Source organism: Solea solea, chromosome 11 (assembly GCF_958295425.1).
Source record: "Solea solea chromosome 11, fSolSol10.1, whole genome shotgun sequence".
Taxonomy (NCBI): Eukaryota; Metazoa; Chordata; class Actinopteri; order Pleuronectiformes; family Soleidae; genus Solea; species Solea solea.
This window is the reverse complement of record NC_081144.1, coordinates 16,181,652-16,197,786: the sequence shown is the minus strand read 5'-3', so window position 1 is coordinate 16,197,786 and position 16,135 is coordinate 16,181,652. Positions and strand designations below refer to the sequence as shown.

Sequence of the window (16,135 nt, the reverse complement as noted above, 5' to 3'; positions counted from 1 at the left end):
TAAGTGGCAAAAGGCCAAACACTTAAGTTGACTTAAGGTCCATCTTAGCTTTCCTGCATGAAAACCGACAATTTATGAACCTACAGTGCTCTACAACATTTGTATAAACTCTTTCTTAGACTCTTGTCATTTCTCTCCTGATTCAATCAAAATGTTCCCATATAAAGTAGAGTAAAATACAATTTCTAAAAAGTGCCGTCTTGTAATAAATTATTCTTATAAATTAGATACTATTGCAATTGAACCTGCTAATGTGATAACCCACTGTAGATTTAACGTCATCATAAAGAGCACAAGACCGTATGCTTCCCTTTTTCAACATTTATTAGCAAATAACAGACACTTAATAAATGATTTATAACACATTATAATGTAGCTGTATGTAGATCAATATGCTACTGTTCACAAACTTGTCATACAAATCCTTCTTTTGCCAGTGTCAACAGCATGAGATATGGTTGTTGATAAGTATATAAAAACAATGCATAAAATACAAACAAAATTTAAAGAACCAGTTCTGCATTATTATATCATTATGAATCATTAATATTGAAATTAGTTGTAGTACTATTAGTAGTAATAGCATCACTTTTCTCTTTTGAGCACAACATCAGTGATCATGACCAGCCTTAACACATTAGCTAGATCACGTGGCATTTTATTTATCATTAATCATTCACATCACATTAGATCTTTCATGTTATATTGCAGATGTAATGTCATGAGTTGGTACAGACGTGATATGATGTGACTGTGTGCAGAAATGGTCACATAAGAGGAGGTCTTCTGGATCCAGGGTCTTCATGAAGCAACAGGGAAACGGCCTTTCTCTCATTAATGTTGTCAGTGGTCAGTGAATCCTGGCATGGGGAAGGGCCTGGCAAATAGCTCCACCCGCTGGCGGAGCTCTGCTATGCGCGACACTGTCACAGGGTCCTCCAGCAGGAAGGACTTGAAGCTGGCCAAGTTTCCTTTTGGGAGAAAAAAGAACAAAAATAAAAAGAGGCTTTACATTTTAGCACCGTTATTGCTGTAAAGAAAACAAACTGTCAAAGGGTTAGAAGGGCTGTTATTAATGTTTCAGAGGTTTATTTATTTAGTTTATTGATTTATTTATTTATTTATTTATTTAACTGGGATATTGAATGATCATTAGGCAGTGGCTAGTGGCTATTCTAATCCCAAGGCCGGTTGATAAAACAAGATTAAATATTAAAGTACATTCATGAAAGGCAAGAAAAAAAACTCCAGAACAAGACAATAAATATATAAATATCATAATTCAACACTGACTACCTATAGGACAAGCAGCATTGGTGCGTAAGACTACAAGTGCTTTTTGTATTGCACATGGATTTTTAGAGGAATTGCTAATTACCCTTTTTTTGTTACAATTAGATAAGGAAACGGAGTAAATTGCCCCTTTGTGGAAAGTTTCAGAATGTTCTACTGACATCTTAATGTACAGACAGACACTATTGTAGTTAGAAATGGTCACAGATCAGATTAACCACATTAGAAGGTGTCTAAAATGTAACACAAGCAACTATATATATCTAAACAAATATTAATGTAATTATGGAATATCTCTATGTGAAGAGAAATGTGAAGATATTGGATAGATGTTGTGCCAGGATACCAAAACTGTCAGGGACAAGCAAAAGAGAGAGTATTTTACCAACTCCCCAAAGAACCTGTAAGATGACAGGGTTGAATCACTGCCATGAAATAATCTTGAAGCGAGCATTGAAAAGAGAGACAATTGACACAACAGGCAATATATTCTGTTTGTGCAGTGATCACTTGATATCAGACACAGAATCCAACTCTAACTAACTGTAATAATCGTCTTCTTTTTTTTTAACATGCTTCTATTGTGATGTGTGAGCATTCCTCAGAATAGGATGAGGGAAAGTTGAGTTGTTGTATATTGCTTTATCTCTGTGAATTTAAAGTGCATAATGAACACTTGGAACCAGCATTGGTGCTGTTCATTTTTGGGTTAGGGTGTAAACAAACTGAGACACATGATGACTCATGTAAGATGATGAAAACACAGCAATTCTTCTTTTTAGGTGATTATGATCTTGTGAAAATCCAATCCTGCAGATATATATACACTGGACACAAGCATGGCTTTCCAAGATTAGTGATAATGTCTTTGGCTCCTCATCTTAACTTAGATAAAAACACATTACAATTCCATAGTATTGGCCAGTGGTGGCCTGTTAATAGAGGGCACTAGTCTCTCACCTGTCTCTCATGAAGAATGAACTATCATTTTACAAAATTCTGAACATTTAAATAAATTAGCTATACATTATACAGACTGTGCAGTGTGTAATGTGCGCCTAATCTGCGTTTAAAGATGTTCTCTCGTTTACAGTGAGTGAACGGTCAAGTGACGTATTTCCTGTTCATTTGGGCCGCAAATATCTTTACCATAGACTCTCGTCGTAAGTGGTGCATGCGCACTACAGTACATCCCGTTCCGATGCAAACAATAAGAAAATTGTTTCTCACCAGTCTTCATCTTCACATCCAGTGCGATCTGAATCCCTTCATCAATAAACTCAACAACCTTCTCAAAGTCTGCCTCACTGAACTGTCGGGAGGTCAGAGCTGGAGTTCCTGATAACAGATAATAAAAAAGTAGGAGAATTAAAAAAAAAGAAAAAAAAAAGACATGCATACTGGTGATTGATCAAGGGGTTGACATGATGTAGTTTACAGATGAGTGACAGGCTCGAAGGAACACAAAAACAGACAGACAGATGAAAGCAAACAGAGATGCACCACAGACAGACAGGCAGAGAAGAAAGGGTCCAATATCACAAAGGACTAACCTGACGGATTCTGCACAAACAACCTCCTTACCTGCAGCTCATCACCAAAAATAATCTATTTACCAACATGTCCTGCACAAGCTTTTATATTTTTTATTTGAGTACCAAGCCTGAGTCCTCCTGGAGTGAGGGCACTCTTGTCTCCTGGGCAGGTGTTCTTGTTGGCAGTGATGGAAACCAGCTCCAAGACCCTCTCGGCACGAGCACCATCCATCCCGCGAGGTCGAAGATCAACCAAGACCAGGTGGTTGTCTGTTCCCCCTGAGAGGAGGAGAAGAATGCTGGGGATAAATCTGTTGCTTTAAGAATTCCTTTTAATACAGGATTGATTCCATTCAACAGTCAGGTGATGGCTGAGGGAACTTTTCCAAAGTCATAAAATGAGAATGGAAACTAGGTTGGTGTTCATAGTGAAGTGATCCAAAAGCAGTGTCAGGTATTTAAAGAGGCACATGAGCTTTAATTATTTAACTTACTTTCTGCTAAAAGTACCTTCATGAATTCATTTTTATGTTTCTTGATAAGCACTGCCACTTTACTACTGCTTTTTTTTCATTATTACCTGACACCAGTGTGAAGCCTTTCTTCAGCAGAGCGTCAGCCATGGACTTGGCGTTCAGCAGCACTTGGCTGATGTACTGTTTGAACATGGGAGTTGAAGCCTAAAAGGACAGAGTTTGTACATTGCATGTTTGAGTTCACATCAGGACAGTTCATTTGAAAATGACTATGACTTATACATGATCAACTGGAACTTTTTTGATGTCATCAAATTAGGTCTTTAGTTATTATTTTGACGGAGAATTTCTTAGTGGTTTTACACTGTTTGAGCTGGAGATTAAATTGTTATGCAGAGCATTTTAATAAAAGCTTTTCTCTTTCATTTATTATTTTAACGTAGTTACACGAACACTCTTAGTTTTGCCTTTCTTTTTATTTGTGTCCATGTCTTGTCACTAATTCTCCTGTCATTTCAGATCCCGCCTTTCCTCCATGCCATGCAATCAACTCATTTCCCTCACCTGGTTTCCCCCGCCCATCTCCTCACCTGCAGTCCATTTGCTCATTAGTCCCTCTGTGTATATATACCAGTCCACTTTCGTTTGACCCCTGCCAGATTGTCTTGTGTGTTAGTTTTTCTGCCAAGCGTTCCAGCATTTTCGAGATTGCCCTTTTGTTCTGACCCTGTTTGTGCCTTTTCCTCCACAAACTTGACTGCCTCGTTGTCGTGCTTTTGGGTTCTCTCTTGCCTTGGACCATGACAATTATTCATTTTGTGGGTTTATTTAAAATAAGCATGAGAACCTGTTTCAGGGCAACAGCCACCCCAGCAATGGCATGGTTGTGAGGTCCTCCCTGAAGTGAAGGGAACACAGCAAAGTTGACCTTGTCCTGAAGGTCATAGATCACCTCTCGACCCTTCTTATCCACAGAGCGCACACCTTTGCGGTAGAAGATCAAACCTGCCCTAAAGAGTGATGAGAGAAAGAAATCCAGATGGTCTGAGTGCGACTCTAAACTTGTGTGGTTTGTAGAGGAAATAAAGTAATGGGGGAAAAAAATGGAAATCATCAAACTTGAAGGCCCTTACCTTGATCCACGCAGTGACTTATGGGTAGTGGAGGTGACCAGGTCTGCATGGTGGAAAGGCGTTGGAACAGCTCCTGTTGCCACCAGGCCACTGATGTGAGCCATGTCTGCCAGCAGGTAGGCGTTCAGCTCAACACAGAGCTGGAACACACGCAGTCAGAGACACGAGAATGAAAGCCATCTTTTAAAAGTACTGTTCCAATGTACATAATCATTTACCATTTCTAACACTATTACTTAATACACTATGACTATTACTTGTACTACTTTCAATTTAGAAATCAACATAGTGCACTTAAATCCTGACCTTCTTCATGCGAGCATAGTCGATGAGGCGAGCGTAGGCGCTAGTTCCTGCGATGATGAGTCTTGGTCTGAACAGCCGGGCTGTTCGCTCCAGCTGCTCATAATCTATTAGACCTGTTTTGGGCTGAGATGATACAAATAGACAAGAGAGACAGTCACATGTAGTTTATTATCTTCTCAGTTAGATTCACTTTGATAAATGTAAATCAAACCTTAATTTCTACTAACAAAAATTCAAATGTATTGACTCACATCCAGCTTGTAAGGCATTGATTCAAAGTAGATGGAGGTGGCTGAGATTCTTTTGGTGTCTGTCATGTAGCCATGGGTGAGGCTGAAATGTGGAAAATAGAGCATTTGATTAATTAATTAGTGGAGCCTGCATCTCAGTAGACATAATTTAATGGTAGATAATCAAATGAAAGAGATACAACAATTTTTTATTCTAATGTGTTTGTTCGTCTACTGTGTGTCTTACATTAATTTGTCTGGTCAGGTAAAGACTATAGATTTCTTATTGCTTTCTTGTTTTTTGAAGGAAAGAAAGTGGTCATCAACTAAAAATAATTAAACGTCTGTGGCTGTAATAGAGCTCTAGTAGGTGATGTCATGCCACACTCCAAGCTATATGTCAGGCAACTTGTCTCTTTACAGCTCTTTTCATAAAAACAGCCAAAATGGCTGTTTCATACTTGTCTGTCAGCCTGTCAAGTTATTTGTTGTTTAACTCCATGGATTTGAAGTGTGCAGTGAATTATTTAAGCTTGAAAATTAAATGAGCAAACTGAGTCACAGGACGTCCTCAGCTCTATAGATGATGTAATAATGTTCACTCACTGTCCTCCGTCAGGCAGATCCAAGCCCATGATGCGATCATGAGGTTGCAGCACAGATGTGTAGGCTGCAAAGTTGGCAGGGGACCCGGAGTACGGCTGGACGTTGACGCCCCACAAATTTGGGTCCAGGTCAAATGTGTCAAGTGCTCGTTTCTGACACAGCAGCTCAATCTGGTCCACTATCTCTGCTCCTCCATAATACCTAAGGAGACAAGAGGCATTTTTTAGTCAACATTTTAATGGCCAAAATGCTTGATTTTTATATATATATATTTTCTCTTGTAAATCCAGTGCTATATAATAATACATAGGATTGTCATTACCTTTGTCCTGGGTATCCCTCTGAGTATTTGTTGTTCAGACATGATCCCTGGGCTTCCAGCGCTGCGCGGCTGCAAAAGTTCTGACAAAAATGCAGTGTCAAGATCCAGAGCCACACACTGTTTTCCTTTTTTAATTATCTTTATTTATTCAGAACACTGTCACCATGTATGTACCTGCAGAGAGGTGATGTAACATTTTTGTCGGACGCAGCTGCACAATATTACCACAATCTAAACTTGCATTTTCCTGCATGGTTATATACTTAAACACATTTCTCTTGTGAAAAACAATTACAAATACTGTAAGGCGGGATTCAGAGCCAGAGAGGTAGACGCCAAGTTATTGAAATCACTTAAATTTGTTGCATAAATCTTAACAAAAGGTCAGTCACATCCTGTTCTGGAAGCTTCAGCATATATCTAAAAATAATAATCTAAAAAACAATAAAGTATTAGAGGTATTATGATCAAAATATTGGACGAATAAAGAGGAATCTAACTAATATTGAATCCCCATGGGGTTCAGCATGGTGTCAAATCTCCCACAGACACATGGAAATGAAACTGCGGAAAAGGTAATGAATGTAAATTACATTCTCTCTCTCTCCTCACACTCTCTCTTGCTCTCTCTCTCCATATAGTCATGTGTCAAACAGATTTCAAGCCAGTCCCCCATATGTCATAAAACTCTCTCTCTAGGACATTTCAAAACACTATCTCAACACAGACACACACACACACACACACACAATCATGATAGTTGAAGTTATGATGTGGAGATCAATAGCAGATATCAGTGAGGAAACCTACTGGGATAATTTGACTGTGTTCATCTCTGTTCAGAGAGAGACTGACAGTGAAAATCTTCCAGATGTCACTGTGATTGATTGTGTGTGTCCTGACTGAAGGAACGTAGATTAGACTTTGAAACACTGTTTTATACTCAGGTCTCACCTCCGATGCGATGAGCTCCAGTCCCCGACACTGCCTGTCCTTCTCCTGCTGCAAGAGGCTCCACATCTCTGGGTCATCCTGGGCCAGACTCTCCTGTCCTGTCCAGCCAGTGGTGGTTTGGTGATTTCGGCCCAAACATCCCAAAACCCTGGGAAGGAGGGGCTGCAGCAAGGAGTGAAAGAAAAGCACACAGGAATCACCAGAACATCACAGACAAGAAGTAAGTTCTAATAACTGTCAAACTGACTGTGTGATTTATGGATTTTTTTTTAGAAACTCCTGGTAATTGAAATTGTTCTGCTCTAATTTTTTATTAAAATTTGTTATTAAAACCTGAAAGAGTAGGCTGATAGAGGGTCTGATGCAACATGCCAGTTTTGTTGTTGTCCAAGATTTCTCCTTTGTTGTCCTTTTAAAAGCTCATGAGGACTAAGCCTCTGCAAAAAACAAGCTTTCATCACTAAATAAGTGTAATGTTTTTTTACAGGGGTTAGGAAACAAGGGAGTTAGTCTAATGTGTCTTTTGATGTTCTAAACATTCCATTTAATGAAAGGCAGTGGAAAAACCCAACAGGTTATTCAGGGGAGCGGTTATGGAAAACCTTGGACACTGTAATGTGGAAAACGTAGGCATGCAGCGACTGAGTTATCAGGGTTTTGTTTGTTGAAGTCAGCTTGTAGCTGCATGATAGTTACATAACTCTGTGTTACATTGGTCCTAAGATGCAAATGACTATTAAGCAAAAAACATATGTTACCAAAACTGTTCTTTCATCTTCTGTGTTCTTTGTGTTTTCTCAGCCTTGACTATAATGATCCTTGCATAAAAGCTGAGATTGCACTGTCAAATATCCATTGACAACAACACAATGAATTCTGGAACAGGAGTGCTTTTTCCTCCTTTGACAACATGAAAGAATTATAGTCATCACACATACATGGCAACATTTATGCAAGTCGACAGACAAAAACTGGAAACAACAACACAATTGCACTTTCAAACCGGACATTTCTATCAGCAGTGAGGTAACCTGAGGTGGTAGGTCTGACCTAGTTTACAGAAATGACTTATTTGATCACAAAAGCTCTTAAAAGAATGGAAAATGGTTGTAAAAGAAGAAACACAGGTGGATCTGTGCATAAGTCGGTAACAATTCTGAAAAAAACACAAGTAAACAGACTCACCTTGAGTGTCTGCCGTAAAGTCAAAGAGAGCATGTCTGTGACAGCAGACGAGTGGGGAAACAGAACGCTTTCAAGGTACAAAGGTGAAACTAAACAGGAGCCAAGGACTTTTGGACTTTGTGGCACTGATTAAAGATATTACATGGTTCATGTCTTTGAAGAGGAAATATCTTATCATTCATTAATACTGAAAAACAAACGAGATTCATTGTCAGTCCTGATAATTCAGATAATTCTGTCTGGCACAACTCAGATGTCGATTTTGTTTTATTAGTAAGCCAAGAAAGCACTTTGTTTTTCCAAATAACACCTTTACAACTTAGTGTCCATTAATTCATATTGAGAAAACAAAATTTATAAAACACTGCACAACATATAGAGCTTTAGGTGGGTGAGTGTAGTTTCAGACAACACAAAGATCACATGTTCAAACTCATGTTATGGTTATTAACACATCAGGGTCTACTGTAATGATCTAATGACTTGTCTGAAACACATGGCACAAGTGCCTGTAGCAGTCATTTTGCTTGGCGGGGAAAAAAAGGTTGTATATCAGGCACAGAGTTCAAAATGTTTGTACTTTGTTCCTTAATTAATCATGTTTACTTTAGCAGCAACCCATTTTAAGCAACCAATCAAGGAAAAGTCACGTTTTCTTGTGTCTTGATCCATCACCATGACACAGCTGGATTTGAAAAAAAAGGTTGTTTCACTGAGCACAAAAACAAAAGAATGCTCCAATAATGCACCTGGCTATACCTCATTTTAAGTGTTTTTGCTGTTTAAACGACATGGATGAGGAAATGACAGCTGCATCAGTGTGAAATGAGTAAAGGTACCACTTGGTTACTATTGGTACCACATTGTGTCTGGTGTAATAAATTGGCCCCTTGTATTTGTTCAAAGCACCCTCACTAATATTTTGAAAATGTGTTTGAATGGCAAAGAAAGAGTCGGTCAGGTGTATGATGAGTCAGTATTTGATGTCTGATGTTCAGCTCTGCAGAATCGTTCATCCAAAGCGCTGCTGCTGATTCTGCTCCGTCTGAAAGTTGTGGTCTGGACAAATTTTCTGCACCAGCCTGTAATCAGTGCCGGTGAATGCGATGAAGATGCATATGACTTTGAAGGGTTTAGCACAGATCCAGGCCGCTTGAGACTGGGTGTTTTCAGAGTAGCAGGTCTCTCCGGGGTTGTACATGCACGGTTTGGTCTTCTTGGAACGATTGGTTCTCTGGTATTCGATTCGGCAGTTTAATTCGGTCACCATCATCGTGTCCTGCTGCTGCTTCTGCTGGTCAGGTGGGGTGGAGCTGGTGGAGTGAGGGGGACTCTGAAAGTGAGGCAGCACATGTGGAACCAGGACTGAGGTTTTGGTGTGAACACTCTGAGCTGCAGGATGCAGAACTTCCCATGCAACAGCTTTGGAGGGCGGGACGATGCTGACGGATATGTTCCCCAAACGGGAAGAGTTGTGCCTGAAGTAGACGCTAAAAGTCCCATTGATGTGGTCCACGATTTTTCCCGTCACCAAGAGACTGAACTTCATCGTTTTCACATTGAAGTAAAAGTCCCCCCAGCCCAGGATCTTCTTGGCCTTTGGGGGTGTTTTTGCGGGAGATTTGGGTTTGGGAGCAGCTCGGTACAGATACTGATCCATGGCTTGGGAAAAGTTCTGTGGCCAACCATACGGGCCAAGTGAGCCATGAGCAGGTGTTTTGTGTTTGGTGGCGATGATCTGTAGATCTTTGGACATATGTTTAACCTTCAATGTGGCTCCCACAGCCTCTTCTCTTCCTCCTGCCTCTTCCCTCCATTGTTGGTTGTGAAACTCGAAGGAATTGTCTGTTTCTTGAACCTACAGAGGGAAAAAAACACAAATCAAAGACTTGAACATTTTGCAGCATGAGTTTGTTCTCATATTGGTTGGAGTTTTCTGCCTCCACCTCTGTCCAAAAGATGTAAACATAACTGTTTGTGATTCTCACTGAATTTCAAATTTGTACACAAAAAAATGTCCATTACATTCAAACAATTGTCAAATGGGTTCACAAAAGGTGACACTCTCATGTATAGCGTTGTTTAGAACTTGTGTCAACCAACGACAATTATTAATTTTATGTCACGACTGACGGAGGCAACATTACCTTTGTGCTGGCAAAGTAAGAACATCAAGACATCACAAAACAACAAAAATCAACAAAAGTTTCCCACTGTAGCATCTACATGATATAACATTAAACTGTATATCCAGAAATGTACAGAACTTTACTCTGAATAATACAAGCCTTTATTGTGAACAGTTATGACCAGTGTGTGGATTATCCAGTTACATGACAGTGACATGTATCTATTTACTTTGCTATGCTGAAAATGCTGTCGCTAAACCATATCATCTGTGAAAAGGCTGCTAGTCATGTGGATGAGACCCACTGGACTTGTCTAAAAAGATTGAAGTGCAAAAGAAGATGACATTATTTTCTGACAGGTTTCTCTGGCAACACAGCACCTAAGTTTATATCACTCCACCTTGTTTTGAAGAGCTGTAGCATAGCAATACTTGCTCTGTACTATGAAAAATTACACAAAAGATGAGAGGCAGACGAAGCCCTTCAGACAAGTTCAGACCACCTGGGTGTCCACAAATGAAGGACAGTTTCACTGTAGGCATGTTACAAGGAGCCAGATAATCGATTCAGATAATTAGGCTTTGACGTGCCAGGTCCATGGAATGAGAACAAATTGAAACGACTGTGATCAATACAGCAGGTCAGCTCCTCCAGGCAAGGACTACAGGAAGGAACATTCACACACACACACACTCTCAAACTCACATTCACATTTTCATGAACACTTTTTAATTTGGCTGTCCTCCATCATCCTCTTATTCCCTTGTTAAAACTCTCAATCCTCTTTCAAATTTGACCTTGGTAATGAATCGAATCCAAGAGCATATTGATCAGTATGCTGAGAAGAGAGAGTGGGACACACAGGCCTGAAAATGCAGCAGATATAATTATATACTACAATGATACAGTATAGGTCGTACAAAAAAAGGTTAAAGATATGTTAATGTTGAGCTTCCCTTCCCTGTCATCCCATCAAATATCCTAGATTTCATTCTTAATTGTGGGATATAGACTTGAAATTACATATCTGGGCTTTTACCTGGATTTCCATATGCATGTTATTATTTCATATGAGGAGCAAGTTCTGTTTTATTTATAGCAATTTAATCAAACTTTAGTAAATAGAACGAAGTTTCCCTGGATGAGCCCCTCCTGCAATACCCCCAAGGTCCACTAGTGGGACACAGCGCTTAATCCCCTTTTCCACCTATGGTCCCAGCTCGGTGTTTCGCAGGAGACTTAGTTTAGTGGTAATTAGACACTAATCACTGGTACTGATTGTGACATTTAACATGTACCGGGAACATCCCCAGTTACACCTAAAAAGAATCAGAATTAGTCATTTTTGCGCGCACACCAATTAGTGATAGTGAATTTGCCCGAGCATTAAACACACACAGGTCGGGCACAGAAGCAGTGAGCAGCACTTATCTGCACCCGAGGAGCAATGGACAATTGAATGCCCTGTACAGCGACGGGGCCAGTGAACCAGTGACTTTCTGGTTATGAGCCCAATTCCTTTCCCTGAGACACACACAAAGCCAACCACAAAGGGATGATGTGATCATTATTCTGCCTTCTACGGAGTAAATTTCGTAGTGTGAAAATAACTCACACAAGGGCCAATTTAACACCAATTCTGACTAGGACAAGTTGAGATTTGTGTTAACGTAATACTAAGAGTTAAAATATACAGAGTTAAATTGACTCTTTTATTGTTACTTCAACACTGCCAGACAGCTTTACTATGTACAGATATGACAATAGAATAATGCAATGCAACAGTGTCTGTATTTCCCAAATAATAATAAAAAGATATACATTTTGTGACATCAAACATTTGATAAAAGTGGCCTCAGTTAAGGTACACAAACATATTTAGCCACCAACTCTGTCACTATAGACGGTGAGGCTGTGAACAAGTCTGATAAGCTCTGAGGCGTATCAGTATTGACGTATTAGTAAGGTCAGTCACGTTTTGATAAAGGAGGTGGACACAATCATATTTTTTTAAAGGCAGACATGTGAAACAAACTGCAAGATGCTTCTGCATTGCAGGAACTGTACGATCCTGTAGCCATGCAGCTGCCGCTGCGCAGTTTCCTGCTGCTTCAGCATCTGCTCCACAAGTTCCACCTATTACCATTTCTTCAGCAGTGCTTTCAGAAACAAGGTGGATAAAATACTTTGAGTATGGCAGCACAGTTTGGTTTTTACAGCTGACACAGAGGAAACATCATCAAACATAAACATTGTTTATTCCACTTGTGAGAAAATATTAGTAAGTAGTTTATTATAAACTAAATGATCAATAATGAAACTGCTGTCATGCGGGTCTGTTATGTGTTTCAATTTAACATGGGTACAGTCTTAATCTATGTGGACAAAAATCACTGAGTTGCAGTTAAAAACTGATTGGACCATCCAAGTTAGGTGAACCCAGTCCTCGGACTTTAGATTCTTAATTCAGTTGCTAAGAACACTTCCACAGATACAGTAAACAGTTTTCTAGAGCAATGAGGCATGGGTTGCGGGAAAAGTTTGTGTGCAGTTGTTTTTTGGAACTTTATGTCAAGTTACATCATAATGTGTCAGTGCCAGGTGGAGGTTTAGAATTATTCTCCCCCAGATTTCTGAATAAACAGCTCCCAGGATATCATTATTTCTCACCAACATGTAGGATTCATATCACCCCTAACCACCTCAGCCCTGTGTGCCAATCTCTACCTCCTCCTGGAACAAAGTGAGCTCCAGCTGTGCCTATTGTTACAAGCCGAAATCTCAAACTGTGGGCTGTTCTCACCTACTCTAATTGGAGCCTGCTGTGTGACAGCCGTGTCATTGGCTCTGTGTCAAGATGCCAGCACAGCGGCTGCAACTGAGCAACAGCAGTGGAGCGGATGCACGTACAACACCTGTGGGGAGGCACCTGGAGAGGAAAAAAACGGAGAAACCTGAGAGCTGTAATTGCAGGCTGAGGACAGAGAACATTCTTGCCACCGGCTAAAAAAGACACTTAATGCGTCAGTTTTTCATACTTAGCTAAACCTAGAGATGGTGTGTCTTAATCCCCAGGGTGATAAAAGTTTTTAAACTGGCAAATCCTGAGCAATTGTTTGGTTCAAGTAGTAAAGCACAAAACTAGGATCCCTTGAGGTTTTACCTGAAAACTGCAGATGTTGCAGTCACCTGCTCATGTAGCACAGTCAAGAAAGACAAAGAGTAGATGAGCAGTTAATAAGTACTGGAATAAGGTACATTTTGAAGGACGGTATGCGTTCATTTTTCATTAAAAAAATTTCAAAAAACGGGTTACAATGATTTCCTTGGTCATACAGCCTTCTCCTGTCCTCCCTCATAGAATAACCTTCAGAACACAAAAAAGCTTAATTGCTTTGTTTTCCTTTCAAAATATTAATGAAAATGGAGAAATGGCTATTCATGAGCTGAACTAGTGTTTGTGTATTTCCTTTATCACTATTAGAATGTGTGTTCTTTTGATTTGTTCTGTTGTATAATTTAACAACTGTAACTCTGGGTATGGTGAGCTGTCGAGGTCTTTCTCAAAAAGGAGACCTAAAATAATATTTTTGCATGAATTTCACCTCCTAAAAGAACATTCCACTCTGATCAAGCCGCAAGATGTGTCTGACTGTACAAAATCAAATCAAATCAGAAAAAAACACTCCATTTCCTTCTTTAAATTTACCAGCATATATCAAGATGTGAGAGAACATCTTAAATCAATAAGAACCTAGAGTCAGGTGTGAACCCTGTGTCAGTGGCATTCTTACTGCAGTCAGAAGCGAGCACATATAAACTGAAACTTGTCGCCTCTATGTGAGTCTTCAGATGATTTGCTCTGCATCCATTTGTCCATGTTAAGTTATGCACACCTTTAAAAACACAATGAAACTGAAATTTCTTCAAATAATTATTGATTCTGTTGGATTTTTAAAACCATCTCACCCTTACACACAGACATAAAATCAGCAGAAAAAGACTATTGTTGGATTGTGTAACATTGCTGCAAAATGATGACCGAAACAGAGTGCACCTGCACAATTAGACATTGACATTTACTAAACTATAATTAAATTCACTATATGTACAATATACAATCATTATAAATAAATAGTATCTCTGATAAGCAATACCAATCAGCAGAAATGAACATCTGGCAGCGCCACAACAGCATCACCTTGTATTATTTAATGAGCAGACAACCTGAGGAGCAGTGCAGAGCAGAGCTGTTCACTAATGTTACTCACCGCTGAAGGGAAAAGCCACAGACAGCTGATGGCAAAGTTCAAACAGAGTGTCTTCATTTTGCAGCAGCCGCAGCAACGCATCCCCATCCAGAGGCAATAACCTGCCTGAGTGAACAAGTGGTGATTTACTGAGGCAAAAGCAAACAGTCACTTCAAAAGTGGAGAGAAGACAAGACACTGAAATACCCAAGACCTGGAGTGAATCCAACTCTGTGCTTCCTCTGCCTCCTATACCAGATCACTCCCCCCCCCCCCCCCCCCTCTCTCTTTCTCTCTCTCTCTCTCTCTCTCTCTCTCTCTCTCTCTCACCATGTATCTTCCTCTCTCCTCCCAAAACACAAACACACAGGTCTGTGTAGCTGCCGGACTCATTCCGAAAATGTGGTTGTATCACATTAGGACCAGGCTTTGGTTCACATGATGACTCCTGTTTCTAAACAAGTTTATAGCGGGGAAGAAGTAACAAAGACGAGTACTGACACACAGAATTACGCTCACTTAAAGGTCCAGTGTGTAAGAATTAGTGACCACCATAAAAGATTCAAGATTCAAGATTCTTTATTGTCATGGCACCATGTAACAACGGACATCATTACTAGCAATAAAAATGCTTTATGCTACATGTCAGCTCAACTTTGCACTAAACGAAGTAAAGTAAAATACAACATAAGATAAAATAAGATAGGAGACAATAGAACTTGCTGTGTGCAGGATATGCAGCATGACAAAAGCGGTTCCAGCCTCCATGTTACACTGCAACAGCCTTTTGTCTTGTCCTAAAATTGAATAAGTAATGCTCTGCGTCTGGGCAGCAGCCTCCTCGTGGGCCTTGGTGGTACTGCATATGGGCCACGGATGGGTTTGTAAAAAAATCTCCCATTTCATTAATTAATTGAACATGTATTCCTTTCATTCTAGGGAAGGGAAACAAATCATGTAAAAGTATTATCCAAAAGCTATGGAAACCTGACAATTATTACAGCATACTCACCTCAACTTTCTGCAAATAAACCCCCTTAATGTTATACAATCATGCTCTCTCTTTCTCTCTCTCCCTCTCTCTGCTCATTTACACCACCTGACCGGCCCTTGTTATGACTCATCATCTCGGGGAAATGTGCTCAGAGACAGGCACAGTTTGACAGCCCGCCCCGCTGTCCCCGCATACTTTAACAACAGGGAGGCTGACAAAATGACAAGTGCTCTCTCCAGGAAATGTAAAAATCCCTGACAAGTCTGGTGAGATTCTTCCTCTGCCTCAGCCTATCAGTGCAAAGTCAAGCCAACAAATGACTGCATGTACTCCCCAACCAGACAGGTCGTCTGACATAGAAACGTCATGAGAACTGGATTGAAAACAGATTCAAGGCTCCAACACTGAGCTTATTAACATAGGCTACATGTGCTATAATTGTGGAGTCCTAGGTTTTCAAGTGTCTTCAGATTAAAGCTTACCAATGCTGTGAAATATTTATATTACAAGACAGACCATCATTAAATCTTAAAAGGTGTCGGAGCTTCTCAAACTGCAAGGTTTGAGTCCCCGAAAATGTCAGCAAATCTTCTATGGTCTATGTCCAGATTTGTACATCAACAAGAATGTGATGCAACATTACAGTAAATAGTCATTAATGACTTTTGAATTACGTTTTATTACCAATGAATAATAATCACCAGTACTCATAACGTGAAAAT

General features: G+C 39.9%; 2 protein-coding genes across 2 annotated transcripts; both read right to left on the bottom strand.

Moving 5' to 3' along the window:
- Positions 1-306: 306 nt before the first annotated feature.
- On the bottom strand, positions 307-8,562 carry LOC131468210 (serine hydroxymethyltransferase, mitochondrial-like). The gene is made up of 13 exons (XM_058642213.1): positions 8,550-8,562; positions 8,041-8,165; positions 6,856-7,017; positions 5,902-5,981; positions 5,580-5,780; positions 4,995-5,076; positions 4,744-4,866; positions 4,438-4,577; positions 4,152-4,314; positions 3,409-3,508; positions 2,952-3,107; positions 2,524-2,631; positions 307-971 (listed from the first exon to the last, which is right to left on the bottom strand). Exons 1-13 carry the CDS (start codon positions 8,560-8,562, stop codon positions 844-846), a joined length of 1,581 nt encoding a protein of 526 aa, XP_058498196.1. The 3' UTR covers positions 307-843.
- On the bottom strand, positions 8,128-14,622 carry LOC131469196 (neurexophilin-4-like). The gene is made up of 2 exons (XM_058644131.1): positions 14,441-14,622; positions 8,128-9,898 (listed from the first exon to the last, which is right to left on the bottom strand). Exons 1-2 carry the CDS (start codon positions 14,525-14,527, stop codon positions 9,053-9,055), a joined length of 933 nt encoding a protein of 310 aa, XP_058500114.1. The 5' UTR covers positions 14,528-14,622; the 3' UTR covers positions 8,128-9,052.
- Positions 14,623-16,135: the final 1,513 nt, after the last annotated feature.